This window comes from Copadichromis virginalis, linkage group LG5 (genome assembly GCF_057382275.1).
Source record: "Copadichromis virginalis isolate Kocher_CV1m ecotype Utaka linkage group LG5, C_Virginalis_male_GT1.1, whole genome shotgun sequence".
Lineage (NCBI taxonomy): Eukaryota > Metazoa > Chordata > Actinopteri > Cichliformes > Cichlidae > Copadichromis > Copadichromis virginalis.
The window spans coordinates 30,518,502-30,536,924 of NC_140622.1; the positions used below are offsets into that span (position 1 = coordinate 30,518,502).

General features: G+C 39.1%; 1 protein-coding gene across 2 annotated transcripts in view; it reads left to right on the forward strand.

Annotated features, from left to right (window-relative positions):
• The window catches only part of ripor3 (RIPOR family member 3), a 64,543-nt gene that overhangs the window by 33,676 nt on the left and 12,444 nt on the right, over positions 1 to 18,423 (forward strand). For both annotated transcript variants that reach the window (XM_085457274.1, XM_085457275.1), the window contains exons 3-14: positions 4,576 to 4,674; positions 8,306 to 8,461; positions 8,931 to 9,009; positions 9,109 to 9,132; positions 9,260 to 9,313; positions 9,653 to 9,802; positions 13,192 to 13,255; positions 13,367 to 13,410; positions 14,209 to 14,334; positions 16,127 to 16,272; positions 17,799 to 17,925; positions 18,155 to 18,315. In XM_085457274.1, the coding sequence (XP_085313400.1) occupies positions 4,577 to 4,674; positions 8,306 to 8,461; positions 8,931 to 9,009; positions 9,109 to 9,132; positions 9,260 to 9,313; positions 9,653 to 9,802; positions 13,192 to 13,255; positions 13,367 to 13,410; positions 14,209 to 14,334; positions 16,127 to 16,272; positions 17,799 to 17,925; positions 18,155 to 18,315 (1,229 nt within the window). In that variant the 5' untranslated portion in view covers position 4,576. The remainder of the gene's footprint in view (positions 1 to 4,575; positions 4,675 to 8,305; positions 8,462 to 8,930; positions 9,010 to 9,108; positions 9,133 to 9,259; positions 9,314 to 9,652; positions 9,803 to 13,191; positions 13,256 to 13,366; positions 13,411 to 14,208; positions 14,335 to 16,126; positions 16,273 to 17,798; positions 17,926 to 18,154; positions 18,316 to 18,423) is intronic.

Consider the following 18,423-nt stretch of genomic DNA (forward strand, 5'->3'; position numbering starts at 1 on the left):
AAATAATGTGCACGTGCATATCTTCCTACTTCATGTAGTACATCTTTTCCAACTCATTTATTTCAGCAGTTATTGCATATTTGTTAACAACTTAAACAGTCTTTAAAGGCTTCGTAGGCATTGTGTGTTGCTTTTCTTTGCTCCTTTGCTTTCCTGTTGGTCAGTTTATTCACAGATATGAACTGTATGTGTATTGCTTCAGTTTTAACCCCAGACTGTTTGCCTCCATTCGTCGTCGCTCCATTTGTGTAACTTGGTGTCTCGCTGCGCTTCATTCTCCACTCCTCATCCCCTGTGTCACCTCCTTATGTTTTTTACTGCATGTTGTTCTGTGAGTTATGGTTTCGGGTTTTGTTTGTTACTAGTCTTCCCAGTTTAGGTTTATGTTTAGTTCTGTCCTCGCCTTTGTTATTTTCACCTTCTACAATAAAGCTCCCTCGCATCACAGCAAGTGCCTGCATTTTGGGTCCTTTCACACAAACACCACACGACTGCTGCCGCAGCCGTGACATGAAGTTCATTTGTAAAACAAATTAATACTTCTGTTTAAAGCCGACCTTTTATACTTTTTTTTATTTTCTGTCATACCTATCTGGTCATAGTGTTGAATGAGCAAATCAAACATGCCGAAAGTTTTAAATAATGAAGCATTGAAATCTGCTTTAGTAGAGTCCAAGGACAAAACGAGAGCTATAATAAGCATAATTGGCCCACTTCAAGCCGCTGCATGTTGTTGAGCTGTCTAACCTTGAGGATTACCTTAAGGACAGATTTAGATTTAAGAGGCTAGAAACATGTACTGAAAAATATTATCCTTGTAAAACAAAAAACACTTCAACTTCCTCTTCAGGGAAAAACCAAGTGTGTGTATATATGTGTGTGTGCATATGTGTGTGTGTGTGTCTTGGCTAACTTTGGTTCATAATGATCAGACCTGGATTTCCTATCCCCATCTGTTAAGTTTGGTTGCTCGGTGACTCTGTTGATGTTGGCATCAGGACCACAGTGTGAGTTTCACATTCTGGGTCAGGACTCCAAAGTGGGTTAATCTGAACTACTTACATTGGCAGGGTTCAGTATTTCTACCATACTATTGGTTCAAACCCTTGCCACAGGGTGCCAAACTTAGTGTGGATGAGCTTGATTTAGTTTTATGAAGTTTTGATCTCCCATACCTCCAGTATTGTTGCACGTGCTCTTTTCCAAGTGTTTTAAATGCATGAAACATTTAAAATTCACACTCCGGCTTATACGGTGACCCCGAGAGGACAAGTGCACTTGTCCTGCAAAAGCACCCAAAACACAACAGAATGATTTTTTAAGCCAAAAGAAGAAGAAAAAAAATGATACAGCAAAATAGTAGAGCTCCTGGGGACACAATAAAAGGGCGGGTCAGTGAGAGAAGTGGCAGAAAATGTGAAGAGACTGTAACTGAGACAGACTGAAATGAAGTGGAGGGTTCATCTGTGTCACTTTCGCAGGTGTTCTGTCACATTTTTGTGTTAACAAAAACACTTCTGTTGTGTTTGTGATTTTTTTTTCTTTATCTTTTGCAGTGTTTTTCTATTTCCTGGTGTTTTCTTAAGCTGCAGTGTGCTCGACCTCTCAGGGCCACCAAAGAGGCTGAAGTATAAAAACATTCAAAAAATATTCAGTATTCACCCACAAATGCTGACTTTAAGTACTTTAATTATATCATACACTCAGTTTCTAGTGAGCATGTTTTCTTTCATGATTAATTATTTGAATAAATAAACCTAAAGCTGCATTTGACTCAAAACTATGGCTTCATATTTTTGAGGGATGAAGAATAATTTTTTGAGATAATCACATTAGCACATGCATAAGATCCAGCATTTTATGATAATAGTATCACATCTTAGACACGCTGAAACAGCCGGATGCTTGTAGTTAAGGAGGTACAGTGTGTCATCCACTAATATGATGATTAGCATTTTGCCCCTGTGATGCATCCATCCGTGTATGATGGAAGTCCTGTTTGTGTGTGTAAAATAAAAAAAAGAGTGTATAAATATATGTTTGTGTGACTGAAGCAACAATGACTCAAAAATTTGGCTGAATGTAAATCTCCATCTAAAAGTGCATAAACAAAACATGATAACGTTCAACAGATCAGTTCAGCAAAGTCGGATAAAAGGGGCAATTCAGCTCTACCTTATCAAATTTGGGTTGTTGGTAATAATAAAGTTCAGCCAAACATCTTTGTGGTTTATTAACATGCTGAATAAGGAGGTTTGCACAATCATACACAGATCATTGCATAAAGGCTGTTTAGAAGAAACGGCTAATGGTAAAAATATAGTCATGTTGTTGTTTTAGCTTTAACTAGACTCGCTATTTGAACCACATGAAAGAGCCTGAGCAGATGGCATCCAGACTGTGTGTTTACACACAGTACTCTTCTATAAAACCGACTGACCTTTTCACTTTGTCAGCCTTTATTTTCCTGGTGATGCAGCTATAAACATTTTCATAGACATCAGCACTGCGACGCGACACTACTAAGGAAACACAGGGAGAGCCTAACACACAGCAATGAGGGACAACGCGACACTGACACAGAGAAAAACAGGGCTTAAATACACCGGGGAATAACGAGGGAATCAGACACAGAAGGAGAGCACAGCTGGGGAAAATCAGAACTGACGAGACAAGGAAGCAAAGCAGGATACATTCACATGAGACACAGACCTTCAAAGTAAAACACGAAGTATAACACTGAGACGCAAACTTAACATGGTGGAGACAGAGCAACTAAGAAACACAGAGACGTAACCATACGGCAGAGAACTCTAAGAACCAAAAGACTAGAGATGATCAATAATACACAGAGAGAAATACTAAGCATGGAACACAAGAAACTAGACTCGAGGGAGTAACAAAAGACCAATGATGAGAACATAATTCACAGTACAAAGTGACAAAAAAACAAAACAACCATCAAACAAACAAACACACACCCCACAGGAAACTCAAAACACTTCAATCAAAAACCCAGGACCGTGACAAAAAAAACAATCAGGATCAAAACAAAAAAAGGCACTGAAAAACCAAAGCCCACTCTACAAGACACTTGGAGAGGTCAAGGGATTTCTGTGTATATCACAGGCAGTTTAAACCTGTCAATCAACATGTTCACGCCCCTAAATTAACAGGAACAAAGCCTTTCCTGTATCAGGGTATAAATATGCTTTCTATGCCTTTGGAGCCAGTAACAAGAGGCCATTAGAGGAACTGCTTCATTTCTCAGCTCTGCAGGCTGCTGTTTGGTGTATATGTGCACTGACTGGGTTCATTAGCAAAGTCGCTGCAGCTGAGCAGAGGGAATGAGAGCGAAGCTCATGCAAACACAAGAACTGAATGAACACTTTCCTCATCATAACCAATTTAAAATCATTTTAAACTTTAACAACAGATTGAGACAGCTGAAAGAGGAAAAGATACTTTTCTGTCTACTATAGAAGCAGACATTTCTATAGCAGATAGTGGAAAAACAGGTACGTTCTTGTCATTTAATTGTTTAACTATCATTAAATTACTTAACACGTATATTAGACCACCTCTCACAAAAACAAGAAGACAAAGTACTTTATAAATCAAACAGAAAATAAGATTATTTATCAGCCAAGTAACAAACTGAATATTTTTATACCTGTATTTAAGCCAGCAGGACTTTAAGCATTGATTCACACTGATTCAAGCATAACAGCGTAGAACTAGATGACTAAAACAAATTTTTCTGTCAGGAGTGCAAAACAAAATAATTGTTTTGTTTTTTTTCTGCTTTTTTTTCATAAAACATTGCATTTAAAATGTACTAATGTTAATTTAACGCCATTGTGGCATAAACCTTATATTGAATGGTGCACACTGTAAGTTATTGATTTTATTTCCATTTTCTGAGATTGTTCAACCCGAATCTACGGTGTGTGGGCGAGCCAACAGACCAACGCTGCCATACTTGGAGTATAGTGAATATATAAGCGTCCTCCATCTGCAGTTTGTGCACATATTTGTGGGTCCGGTTCAAGATGTTCTTTGGTTAATTTGTCCCACAGATGTCGGTGCTCTGTTTCCTGTTTTGGATTGTCTGAGAGTAAGGGTGGTCTTGTTGATTTAAATGTTCGCGTGAGTGACTGTGGAAATAAAGAACATCAATTTAAAATTAACAAAGAAAAAGGAGGAAATATTTCTTTTTAATTCAAGTGACTTAAGATATTCAGTTTTTTTGGCTTTAACAAACAGTCTTACACATCCAGTTACTAATATAAAGAGTAAACAGTGACAGATCCTTTCTCAAGCAAACGTCTGTTTGGTCTCAGCTCTTGTCGCTTGTTTGGTTTGATCTTGTTTCCAATCATTTCTGTTATAATTCTACTTCCAACATTAGCGTGGTTGATTTCTTGTATCGTAGACCTCATGTGATTGATTTTGTGACTCACCATTATTTAGGATTAACTTGGAAATATAAAGTGGTAATATTTGAGGGTTTGGGATATCTTTTGTTAGCACGTGTCTCCTCATTGGCTAAAACACCTCTTATTTACTCTGCAGGATGTCAGTGAAGCTGCGATTTGACTCTCCCTCAGATGGAGGCCTGATCCACAGAAGCCGCTCCTTCACTGGATTCTCTTCTCTGACTGGTCGACAGAGGTGAATGACACTTTCCTATTGTTTCAACCAATAAGAAAGAAATCTGTGTAATAACGACTAACACTGGTTTACAATTTAGTCTTAAACAACTAGTAAGAACTAATTGGGTCCGGTTTACAATTTAGTCTTAAACAACTAGTAAGAACTAATTGGGTCCTTTTATCTAAGTGGATCTTCCAAAGGATGTCCAAAACATTCGCTCACTCTCAGATATTTATGCCAGTTTTAAAGAAGTTAGCAACTGTTTATTTAACAAAAGAAAAGGTTTTTGGTAAAGATATCAGAAATGCTCCCTTTCCTCTCTCATCTGGCTGCAGGGGTGTGTCTGTCTGGGTTTGACTGGCAGAGAAATAGTCAACAAATGTGTGGTGTAGCTACATATCATGGGCAGACAGTGTGTAATTAGTGTTATTTTTTTAAAGAGCAAAAACCACAGAGGCGTCTAAACTCTGTTAAGTGTAGAGGTATTGGTGCTGCTAAATGTGCTGTAGCTATAAAGTACAAGTGTTAGGATTTAACTACTGAACTGGCGAACTCTAAAGCAGAATACTGGGAGAATCACACTGTTTAGCAGGAAGGTCAAACGATGCAGTGACAGATCAAGGACGTAGCTGGAGCACAGGGAGAAAACGGGGGGAGACTGGCAGAGAAGGCAATCTTTAAATGTCAGACAATCTGGTGAGGGGTGGGTGTGAGAGCTGGTGTTTGAATGCAGCAAGTGATTAGTCGATTGTCTTCAGGTGTGTCTGCAGCGCCAGTAGAAAGCCACAACTGTTGAAAGGAAGCACAGATGTAAGAATAGAGATGGGAAAGTTGAGGGAAGGGTGTGGTTACAGAGATGACAATAGACAGAAGGACGAGCAAGTGGATGCTACAGGTGCACATTTTGTGAATGTTACGAGTAGTTTGGCCACTTTAACCAGCCCTGGTTTGTCCCTCGTGTTTATTAGCATGCGTTGAGCTCATCAGTGTGAGCATTTATTTGGTTTAACGATAAATAGCCAGCCATAAGGCAGCTTAAAGGACAAGTCTGTTTAAGGACTCGCTTGTTTTACTTTTGGTCTCTCTCTCCCTCCCTGTTGGTCTTCTTGTCTCGTCCTCCTCTGGGAAGAGTCTCCACCTTTTCTTCCCTGCCAGCAGCCAGCTCGTTTTCTCGGGAGACTTCATGTCAAGCAGCAGACGGAATTATGGAAACACCAGTGTTGCCATTATCAACATTCACTATATCATTATGAATTGATGTAAAGAAATCCTCAGTCAGGGGGAAAAATCCTGACATTGCATTATGAAATAATGTTTTATCAATAAAATTTAGACATTAAGTGAGTGTGACGAGGATCACGTTAAGTAGAAAAAGTTTTATAAAACCGAGTGTCAGCAGTGTGAAGCCCGAGTTTTTGACTTGTACAGATACTGATCTCATTATGTGAAACACTGAGTCTGAATCTCTATAAAAGAAAAACGGGCCGCTGTCTAAAACAAAACAAACAGAAGTTTGTTGGGAGAAAAATGTCTGAGGAATTGTTTCGATTCTCGTAGCTGTCAGGATAAATGGGAAGAAAAAGAATTTTAACTTTGTGATTTTACAGATATTAACTTTGATACTGTGATCATGTTATAAATCATCCCTCTGTTGAACTGTTTTTCTCCATATAGTGAAACAATGAATGAGAGAAAATAAAAACGTCACGTTGTGTGGAGGGAATTCCCTTCACCCTCAGACAAGTCTGTTCTCCGCTGATGGGCAGGCAGTGAAAGCACCACAGACTTTCAGATGTTATTTGCGAATGAAAGAAGACAGAGTGATAAACACCCAGATGAAAACTGTCAGTCCCCCAGAGAGGCCGAGAACAAAATGTTGTGTTAAAAAAAGAAAGCAAGCAGCATTCCACTTCTCTGTGTGTGTGTGGCTGTTTATACTCTATACACACAACACAAACATCCACACATTTTTCCATCCTAAACACACATCCCCCATCCGATTCTCCATAAATCTTTTTTTGTATTCACCATAGTGCACAGCAAACATATCAAATGTTTAAATTCAGAAATTGGACCCAAAAAAATAGCCATGTTTACCACTGTGCATCCCCTCTTCTTTTAACAACAGTCTATAAATGTGTGGGAACTGAGGAGACCAGCTGGTGGAGAGGAATGGCACCCATCTGGTCTGATAGACGTTTCTTTCTGCTCAACAGTCTAGACTGCAGGCAGCCCAGTTCAGCACCTAGGCTCTTCTTCTGCAGAGTCATGCTGTATGCAGTTTGTTTGCGATTGTCTTCCTGAAGCATGAAAAGCCTGCCTAAAAAGATGTCGGTTGGATGGGAGCATATATTCATTTCTGAATTATGGATTAAACCTTGATTCTTTTTTTTCCCCAGTCATTATGTTGTAGATTTGCTGCTGTACTTTTGGTCATTGTCCTGTTGCATGGCCCTGTTGCAGCTAAGCTTTAGCCTGAGACAAATGGCCCCTCATTTGACTCTGAAATAGTTTAATATACAGAGGACTTGGCCGTCGACTTTGAGACTGTAATATGCGCAGGTCCTGTGCCTGGAAAACAAGTCAGAATCATCCACTGCCCATCACTGTGCCTGATTGTTGGTATGAAGCAGTTGCACTGATATGCTGTATTTGGTTTTTGCCAATCATGGTGCTGTGGATTATGGCCAAACATCTGTTAGTCACATCTATCCAAAGAACATTGATCCTGATGTCTCTGTGATTGGGTCGGATGCAGCTTTGCAAAGCTATGTTAACCTAGCTCTTCCCTGAGTGTTGCACGGTCTGACTTTGGGGTGAATTTACTGGGACATCCATTCCTGTCTTGAATGCTTTCTTTCTCACAGTACAATGATGAACTTCAAAGTGTTTGGAAATAGACTTAATCCTTTTCCAGAATGATGGACTGAAACAGTTGCTTCTTATTTAAGATCAGTGTTGATCTATCCTCCTTGGTATTGTATTCACTCACACTTGGATCACTACTTAACCTCCTAATTCCTACGCAACCTGTAAGGGTGTCCTTTTTCACACACTGCTGCGCCCATTTTGGCTAAGTTTTTATTAAATAAATAATGACACGGTGTAATATGTCATACTTTGAGGCTTGTATTTACTTAATTCTAAGACCGGCTAAGATTACTATTTATTATGTCCTGATCTATAAAAACCTTAGACTTGAAACTGGGTGTGTTTTCTTGTTACCATGTTCATGGTCATTCACAAACTTGACATTTTATTTATTGCACAGACAGTCCTGAATCATATGGACCACATTTGAGTGTGTGGGGTTTCCTCCGTATCAGACAAAAAACAGGTGGTAAACCTACACTGGTCCAGACTTTATGCTGGAGGGCCTTATAACACACTCCCACTAAAGGCTACCTGCTTGGATCCACACTTAATGTGGATTGTAGGGGCTGGATTAGATTTGGGCCAAAGACAGGAGTGTTAATATACAGGGAACTACATGGGAACAGATTTTACTGATGAACACAGTTGAAAATAAAGAGGTAGGAATATAAAAAAAACTCCAAGCTCTTTTTGATAACAATTTATGTAACTACAGATTCTGATTTACCCTGTAAAAATGTTGTTATGACTATTCATTCACTTTCTCTGTTTTTAGGACGTCTTCTGTTCGTAACTCTCTTCGCGTCAAAGCCATGACGGGAAATAAAGCCAGCAGGGCGCCCGTCTCCCCCCGCAGAAGTTCAGGCGCTATCTGGTCTCTGCAGCCGGAGCAGGTCGGCAGGGTTTTTCAGGCACTACGCAAAGGACTCAAGTATGTGTAGTACTGCTGAACTTAAACAAGTATCCCACTAAACATTAAAGTACAAGCAGGCAGTGACGTACCCAGTGCTATAATACTAAACTTGTCCATGTCTCTGTAGTGTTTTAGTGTTGCAGCTGGTCAGCGCGAGGCTTGTTTCCACCTCCTTACATTTATTTACTTGAGTGGTTCCAAATCTGTGGTTTGACCCTTCAAAAGTCCACAAGATGAATAGGAGGCAGTCACATTTATGATTAATGATCCTTTAACAGAGTAAAATTGGTTGAGTTTTGATATTTAGTTTAATTTTTGCAAAGAATATTTTACGCTGTCAGTAAATGTAGCTGTACTTTTCACATCTGCTGCTACATGCAGTAGATGTTTGGTAGTCCCGAGTTGGAATTTCTCAGCTGATATCTGGCAGGTAAAGTTTGTTCATCTTCATAAAATGTTACTTTTAATTGTGTGTTTCTCTCTTCAGGGACTACCTGGAGGGTCACCAAGCTGAGATGGACTTCCTGTCTTCACAGCAGAGAGAGACGAAAAGAAACTCGAGACTGGTGAGGAGGGAGAGAGGAAGAAAGTCTGTGTGTACAAAAATGTGTGCGCCTGGTGATGACAACAGTGCTGATGGTAATTATACTTTTCTGTATTTTCAGGCCTTTCTTTACGATCTGGAGAAGGTAATGTGTTTTCATTTTTTCCTTTTAAGCAAGATCTTATTTTAAGTTATTTAATTTGAATGGATAAGTGATAATAAATGTTTCTCAAGCTTTCAAAGCTCAATATGTTTTTTTCTGTTTTTTACAGGAGATCAGGTCTTTGGAGAGATATATACGACGATTAGAATTTCAAATCAGTAAGGTAAAATTTTGGATTTTAGACTGGTTTTTCTCGGCTGTAGTTGAGGTTGATAAAAAATCTACTAAAGCCTTTGTTTTGTAGAAAAGAGTCTAACTCCATGCAAGCCTGGTGATTATCTTTCTGTCAGTTACTCAGATGTATTTCTATGGTATGAATTCACTAAACTATTACTCAAAAGCTTTTAAAAGCAGCAGATGAGCCACCCCTGTCGCACAGGGAGACACTTTGTGCTGCACACTGATTAACCACCAGTCTAATCCGTTATGTAAAAGAGGGGAAAAATGTTGATGATGATGTTTGTTGATGTTGTTACTCTTCATCTGTTCCATGCCTCTGCAGGTAGAGGAGCTGTATGAGACATATTGTATTCAGTGGAGATTGTGTCAGGGAGCGGTCAACATGAAGAGAGCCTTTTCACTGTCCCAGTCCACCAGAGCCTCCAGAGAGAGTCTGCTGGAGCTCAACCGCAACCACAGACACAGCCTGCAGGTAGGATCAGTGACATTTTGGAAAAGTATTTTTGGAAAATCACAAATGTTCTTTGAAGTTTCTAAAAGTTCAAACTAGCTGGAGATGATGTTGCACAAAAAAGGGTATTCATGCCTCGTTTGTTTGTTTGTTTTGACAGTTGTCCATGTTCTAGGCACATTGTGTGTAGATTTTTTTTTTTTTTATTACACCAGACAATATTTATTCTTCCTCTCTGGCACCTACTGTAGGCAGCAGTCTAGCTTACCATGTGCATTCAAACCTCCCAGAGAGAATCTGTAAACTGGACTGTTTTTGAGACGTACTCACAGCCAAAGTGGCAACCACATATCCATCATGTCCGAGGAGCGCAGTGGCAAAATAAGCCTTTGAATGGTCATAAAGTTTCCAAATCAAATATTCTGACATGTGAGTGATGGTACTGCAGTGATTCTTCTGGTTGCAGCTGCAGGATAAGGGCCATTAAAAGACAGCTGTAGACTCATTCATGCCCTCTGTCGATCTGTGGTTTCTCTTTTTCATAGATTCAGCTTCAAACATGTGCCCACATCTTCTCTTTCTCAGCTCCTCACAAACTTTTCTTACATTCCTGTTTTTTCTTTTCATCATTTCACCCTCAGTGTTTTTGATATCACATCTTTTTTTTTTTTTAACTCTCCTCTGGTCTTACACACACACACACACACACACACACACCAACCAGATCTTATAAAGATTAACTTATATATGAATGGTGTGCTCATCATTTGTTTGTATACACGGTTGCATGCATGCCTATGTACCGTCCAGCATATACGTTCTTACTTCTCCTTCTATTTGACCTGCACTCAACAAAAGATGTTCAGAGTCTGAAGTTTCTTTAAAGTTAAAATCTCTGACCTCTGCTAAGAGGTTTTTCAGAACTGAACACTCTACTTGGATGAGAGGTGATAACTTAAAGCTCACCTTGACTTAATCCTACAAAGCTTGAATAACCTCGTTTACTGAGAATCTTAGGCCACTGATGTTCTTTTCTCCAATAATCATCATCATCCACAAGCTTACTTAAATTTGGGGGTATTATAGGAACAGATGCCTAATTAAGTCAAATACAATAAAAACAACAACAACGAGATTATTAAAATAACAATCATTCCCACTTCTGGGATGATTCAGAACTTGTGCTTAGGAGTCAATTTCAAAATACAGTTAGCACAACATGTAAATTTCTTGGGTTAAATGTTCTCATGTGTTCTCTGATAGTAGAGGCTGAGATAATAAATACAGTTTTCAGATGTAACAAGATACTTTTCTGTAGGTATTAAGGGCACCACAGCATCACAAACCATTTTACTGCATTTGCCATTGTGATTTTCGCAGGTGAACAGAAACTCCATAGAAGAGCTTTTGTTTTTTTTCTTTCTTTTTAATATCAGCAGCCACTGGAGAATTGTTCTTCTGCACACACAGTTTCTACTGTCCTGGCATATAAGGTCTTGACAGAGTGAGAAGAAAGCCAGTTTTTAAGGATGAAGTCAACTTCCCATAGGAAAGATTAAAGTGTTGTTTTATTACAATTGCAAAAATCTGGGTGTTTGTCTTAAGATTAAGAAAACAGACTGAAGTTTAAGTGGATTGAAGGAGTTAAATGATAAACTGAAGCTGAAACTGCACGCTTGTAATTAATGCTTGCATGCAGGTCACTGTTTTCTAAGAAGACCTTGTTTCCATAATAAAATAAGAGTGAAGTTAAGGCTGTGTAACTTCACTTTTCAAGTCAAATCAAGAACTAAAAATGCCGGCACAATACTAACTCTCTCTTCTTCTTTTTTTCAATTATAAAAGAAGCCTCTTTGGCAGCGTAACACAATAGTAAATTAAATTAGTGACATTGTGTAGGCATCACATAAACATTTTATTTCTCGTTATGTTTGGATTGTGGTGATTGGGGTTTTCCTTCATTTGATCAGCTTTTAAACATCCAAACGTGCCCACCGTGCAATCAGACAGACACATGAGAAACAATGTGACCATAATAAATGGAGATCTGGTAAACGATCTGTTGCATGTTACTTGTATGCTGGCCTCATTATTTAAAACTGACCATGTTTAATATGGGCAGGCATGCATCTATATTAGGAATGATGTTAAAAAGTCTTCACTACTGATAAATTGGCCACTTGGTCCTCAGTTTTGGTCTGTGCTATGCGAGGAGGCAGTTTCAGCCCACACAGATGACAAAAGTCTGCTCGACACATGCTGCTTCATCTGCTCTTCTTTGTGGTGAAGTCCAGCTCTTAGCCAGAAAGTCAGCATTAAAATGCAAAAGCATAATAATCCTTTAAAGGTTTCCATAGAGAGAGAGCCAGAATAAATCATTAAATGAGCACACTGTTGTTTACTGGGGTCACTGTTCTTTTACAGTTTGTTTCTTCCCTTTAAGTTAAATTATAGTTGTTTTTATTATTTAGACATAATTCATTGCTACTGTAACTGTGGTTAATAGTTAATAAATGGAAGCTAGACAGATGGAGACACAGATGACAATAACATTTAATGTAATTATTATATTTATTTATATAAGAAAATTCATTTGCATGCATGCATACCTACATTAAATTGTGTTTTTCATCATGTATTAAATATTGCGCTACATAGTGTTCGGCTGGCTTACGCTCAGGAGGTAGTGCAGGTCCTCTACTAATCAGTTAGTAGTTTGATTCCTCGCTGCTCCAATCTGCAGCAAAAGCATCCCTGGGCAAGATACTGAACGCCAAGTTGCTCTGTGATGCGTTCAATGGAGTGTGAAAAAGTGATTGAATGAACAGGTGTGAATGAGGCATGTTGTATAAAACGCTTTGACTGCTCCAGTAGAACAGAAAAGTGCTGTACAAGAACCAGGACATTTATGGTGTTCTGTTAGCATATTGCAAAGTGTGTCAACTTTATTGAGATCTCTTTAAAAAAAAATTGAAAAAAAAAAACAAAAGAAATGAGACGTTTTTACCTCTGGACATGTCACCTGTGTTAGATGTTAAGAGTAAAAACATACTGAGGATTGCTGATGGTTATTTCTTAGTAATGAAGTGCATAAACCTTTCCAAATATTTTAAAGAGATTTGCTTTTGGCTTTTATTGCCGAAATAAATATTGGCTATCCTTAAAATGGTCGTTTCCAGCGCGCTGTGAGCTGTGAGCACAGTCAAACCTTCTGTTTGTGAGGAACAGCAAATCAAAAGGTAAGGCAGCTAAGGAGCTAAAACAGCCAGACCAGGTTTCAGAGAGTGGATGACTGGGAAAGCTGAACCATAACCTGATGAACTGTGAGTCATGCAATCTTCTGAGAAAATAGACAAAGAACTGTTAGAGAAGATCTTTTATTTTCTCTGTGTGTTTAAACTTCTCTGCAGGACATGTCAACAATGGAAGGAGAGTTAGAAATCCTGCTAGGAGAGCTACACATTAAAATGAAGGGTGCGAACACATACACACACGCACACATGCTTCCTTCAGAGCCCTGAGCAATTTACAGGTTATCAGTGACACACTATCTCCCAGACATCTAACGTCTGCTTTCACTTGCAGGTCTCATCGGCTTCGCTCGACTTTGTCCAGGAGACCAGTACGAGGTTGGATTTTCTATTTAAAAACCAAGAATTTTCAGCATTTGCATGCAAATAACTTAATGTGCAGGACAAGTGAAAGAAACACCATCTATTGTCTCGTCCTTTCAATCAAGCTTTTAATATTTACATTTTAAGTGTACAGCTGAAAGTTCTTTTATTGTTGATGATAGATAGAATTGAATCATTTTGAAATCTGAATCTCTGCCCTGGGGGGGATGTTTTGTTTTTCTAACACCAACCAACAATAATGTCAACATAATTAATTTTTTTTTTTTTACAACAACTTCTGGATCTCATCCAGAAATGTTACTTTGGAGTCCCCCAAAGTACTAAAAAAAATTTTAAAAAAAGAATTTATATAGAAGATAATTAAAGGACGTTTTGACATTTCTTTTAAAAAAAACTAAAAAAAAATTAAATAAAATAAGATCTCTCTTTATAAGTTCATTTATTTTTGCTGTGCAAAAGTTTAAGAAATGGAAAAAATAAAGCAAACATTTTAAAAATAATGCCATGAAGACTTAATCAATTTAATCTGAAATGCAACAACTATCACTTAGGTTCTTTTTGTTTGTTTGTACTTTGTATTTGTATTTTTATTTGTACTTGTATTTAAATTAACATTTCAAACTATAACGTGCCAAATTTGTTATAAATCCTCCACAAACTACCTGCACTGTCAGGAAAAACAGACAAACTGTGAACTGAACCTTTGGACTCTTAGACCAAAATTACTGACTTGGTTGGTGTTTTATGGTTTCTGGATGATGACGTCGTGTCTTAATGATGTCACATTGACAGGTGTTAGTACGACTGGGCCGCCAGCGATGGAAGATCAGAGGGAGGATTGAATCAGATGATAGTCAGTCATGGGATGAGGAGGAGATGGTCTTCCTCCCACACATTCACCACAACTTTGAGATAAAGGTAATCGGACATGTCTGCAGGTGTACGGCAGTGTAAACACCTATTGCATATTTTTATTCCAGAAATTTGAATACTTCATCTTTTTTGTCCTTTTAGGAATTTTGCTATTACAGTGACCTGTATTTCTTTGGGCTGTAATTTCTTTCCTCTCTGTGTTTGTTTTACTGTTTGTGTAGGGAAAAAAACTTTCTGTGTGTACAGGGAGTGCAGAATTATTAGGCAAGTTGTATTTTTGAGGAATAATTTTATTATTGAACAACAACCATGTTCTCAATGAACCCAAAAAACTCATTAATATCAAAGCTGAATGTTTTTGGAAGTAGTTTTTAGTTTGTTTTTAGTTTTAGCTATTTTAGGGGGATATCTGTGTGTGCAGGTGACTATTACTGTGCATAATTATTAGGCAACTTAACAAAAAACAAATATATACCCATTTCAATTATTTATTTTTACCAGTGAAACCAATATAACATCTCCACATTCACAAATATACATTTCTGACATTCAAAAACAAAACAAAAACAAATCAGCGACCAATATAGCCACCTTTCTTTGCAAGGACACTCAAAAGCCTGCCATCCATGGATTCTGTCAGTGTTTTGATCTGTTCACCATCAACATTGCGTGCAGCAGCAACCACAGCCTCCCAGACACTGTTCAGAGAGGTGTACTGTTTTCCCTCCTTGTAAATCTCACATTTGATGATGGACCACAGGTTCTCAATGGGGTTCAGATCAGGTGAACAAGGAGGCCATGTCATTAGTTTTTCTTCTTTTATACCCTTTCTTGCCAGCCACGCTGTGGAGTACTTGGACGCGTGTGATGGAGCATTGTCCTGCATGAAAATCATGTTTTTCTTGAAGGATGCAGACTTCTTCCTGTACCACTGCTTGAAGAAGGTGTCTTCCAGAAACTGGCAGTAGGACTGGGAGTTGAGCTTGACTCCATCCTCAACCCGAAAAGGCCCCACAAGCTCATCTTTGATGATCCCAGCCCAAACCAGTACTCCACCTCCACCTTGCTGGCGTCTGAGTCGGACTGGAGCTCTCTGCCCTTTACCAATCCAGCCACGGGCCCATCCATCTGGCCCATCAAGACTCACTCTCATTTCATCAGTCCATAAAACCTTAGAAAAACCAGTCTTGAGATATTTCTTGGCCCAGTCTTGACGTTTCAGCTTGTGTGTCTTGTTCAGCGGTGGTCGTCTTTCAGCCTTTCTTACCTTGGCCATGTCTCTGAGTATTGCACACCTTGTGCTTTTGGGCACTCCAGTGATGTTGCAGCTCTGAAATATGGCCAAACTGATGGCAAGTGGCATCTTGGCAGCTGCACGCTTGACTTTTCTCAGTTCATGGGCAGTTATTTTGCGCCTTGGTTTTTCCACACGCTTCTTGCGACCCTGTTGACTATTTTGAATGAAACGCTTGATTGTTCGATGATCACGCTTCAGAAGCTTTGCAATTTTGAGACTGCTGCATCCCTCTGCAAGATATCTCACTATTTTTGACTTTTCTGAGCCTGTCAAGTCCTTCTTTTGACCCATTTTGCCAAAGGAAAGGAAGTTGCCTAATAATTATGCACACCTGATATAGGGTGTTGATGTCATTAGACCACACCCCTTCTCATTACAGAGATGCACATCACCTAATATGCTTAATTGGTAGTAGGCTTTCGAGCCTATACAGCTTGGAGTAAGACAACATGCATGAAGAGGATGATGTGGACAAAATACTCATTTGCCTAATAATTCTGCACTCCCTGTATCTTTAACCAGTGGCATCCTTTGTTTTAGGTGACGGAAGCAAAGGGTTTGAGCTGGCTGCTGGTTGGCATGGTAACGTGTGCAAGCGCAGACTTCTTTGTGGCAAGGCCTCAGGTGATGTTGGTGGACATCACGGAGTTGGGAACCATCAAACTGCAGCTGGAAGTGACCTGGAAGTACGAACGCAGACTTCTTACACACACACATGAAAACAAGATAAAGATCTGATTTGAAACTAACCGATGAGGTGATGACGATGATGACAACTCTGAAATGCTGGTATTTCCTCTGCTGTGATAAAGGGTGAAGTGGGAATAACCAAAATTCCAAAAAGGAAATGAGAATAATTGGATGACAGATTGAGGAATTTTAATCTGCAGCATAAAAAATATTAAAGTTTTAGCTGAACTTTTGTCCTGACCTCTCCATCATGGCTCCACTTTTTGTCCTGCTGCTGGTGTAGATATCATGTTCCATGAGACACATGAATGATAAGTGCAGCTGGTCCACGCGACCGCATCAGAAACGTTCCTTTTTTCAGTGAAAGGTGGAATGAAGAGATGACAGATTTTACTACTGGATAACAAGTCGTGTTTTTTCCATTTATTTCTCAGCCAACGTAATTTCTTCCTTTCTTTCTTTTTTTTAATTTCAGACTTTTTTTTTTAAATAATTACTTTTCCAGATGCTCACAGATGTAAAACCAGAGAAAATATCAAATATAACAAAGCAGGCAACAACAAATGATGTTACAGATTCACATCCACTCGTCCTGCTGAAGCTGTAGCTGCTGTTTTCTTCATTCTCAGCCTCAGTCTCTGCCGCACCTCTAACCTGAGCCAGCTGTTGCTGAGCAGCTGATTGAATACAGAATGAACATTTTACTCACACACACATACACAGTAACACACGCAGACGCACTCCGCTGTGCCCTTGCACCATGACAGATCACATTTCAGGCTTTAGAGGGGCCAGGTGGAGGACGTTTCACAGATCCTCCCCCTGGAGAGATGGAAAAATCACACAAAGCTGTACAAGGCTGCCAGACACACACTCACACACAAACAAAAGGCTGCTGTGGCCATACGCACACATACACCCACTATGCACCTCTGTTAAGCTAAAAGATAAGTAACATTTCACTGCTTTCCCTTCGTTTCTCTTATGCATATAAAATGTAATAATGTGACAAAATGGGTTCAGCAAATACAAAAAGATGGAAAGAAAATGATTCACTGAAAGCTCAGATTAAGAAGAGAAACGATTTTTAGCAAGTCGAATGTTTTTTATTTTAAAAAACATTCATGCTCCAAAACACTTTTTTTTTTTATCACATCTTTTTGATTGTTAATGATTACGTTTTTAGTCAAATACAAGTCAGAATTATAGCTTTAGCATATTATCATATCAACTTGAGAAGCACTGCACTTTTTGAGGAAACCACCCACTAATAAAACAGGCCATGAAAATTACAGAAGCAGTTAGCGCTTCACTTTGTGAAATGCTTCTAAATGTGAGGAAAGGTAACCAAAAAGCCCACAACAGCATAAAACGTTGCAAAACTCTGAAAAGTAACTCATTGAACAGACTGCTAATGATCACGGCCAGTTTAATACCAAATAGATAAAAACATATGTTTATGCAGTGCATATCATACAGTTTGTTGTGCAGTGTATAACCTTCTGTGTGCTAACACCTGCAGTCCATTTGACGGCACTGAGAAGCTGAGGCCGCTGTCTGGAAACAAGCAGTCAGTGTCCAGCAGAAAGAGTTCAGTGTACAGCTGGACGGCACCGAGCACCCCCTCCTTCACTGAGAAATACTTTATTGTACGTATGTGTGCACACACATGCACGCACTCAGGGGTTTTATTAATGCAAAGCACATGTACTGGTAGCAGGATTCAGCATCAACCTTTTCATTCAGTTCTGTTTTTATTCCCCGTTTTGTTATATTGCCAAATTTGTTTATCCTATATCCTAAGTTTTTCTTACATTTTTATGTAAATAACTCAAATTCATAGCACACTCAGACTGTTTATCCTATTACTTTTTTCAGTCTATGGTGCGTGAGCTGCGGGATCAGGAAGGTTCTCTTCCATCTCTGGTGCCCAAAGGTCATCCCAACAGAGGAGGAATGTCTCTGCTCAGCTACCTCTCCAACCCTTCAAACACCTCTATCGCATCAAGCCACAGTCCTCAGAGCCCATACACCCCGAGGTATGAAGTATGAAGTTAAAAGGGTTCAAATGAAGGGAGCACAGTGGCTACAGAGACAATACGTGTTAGGAATATTAACTGTTTTGTATTCATCAGCTATAAAGCAGT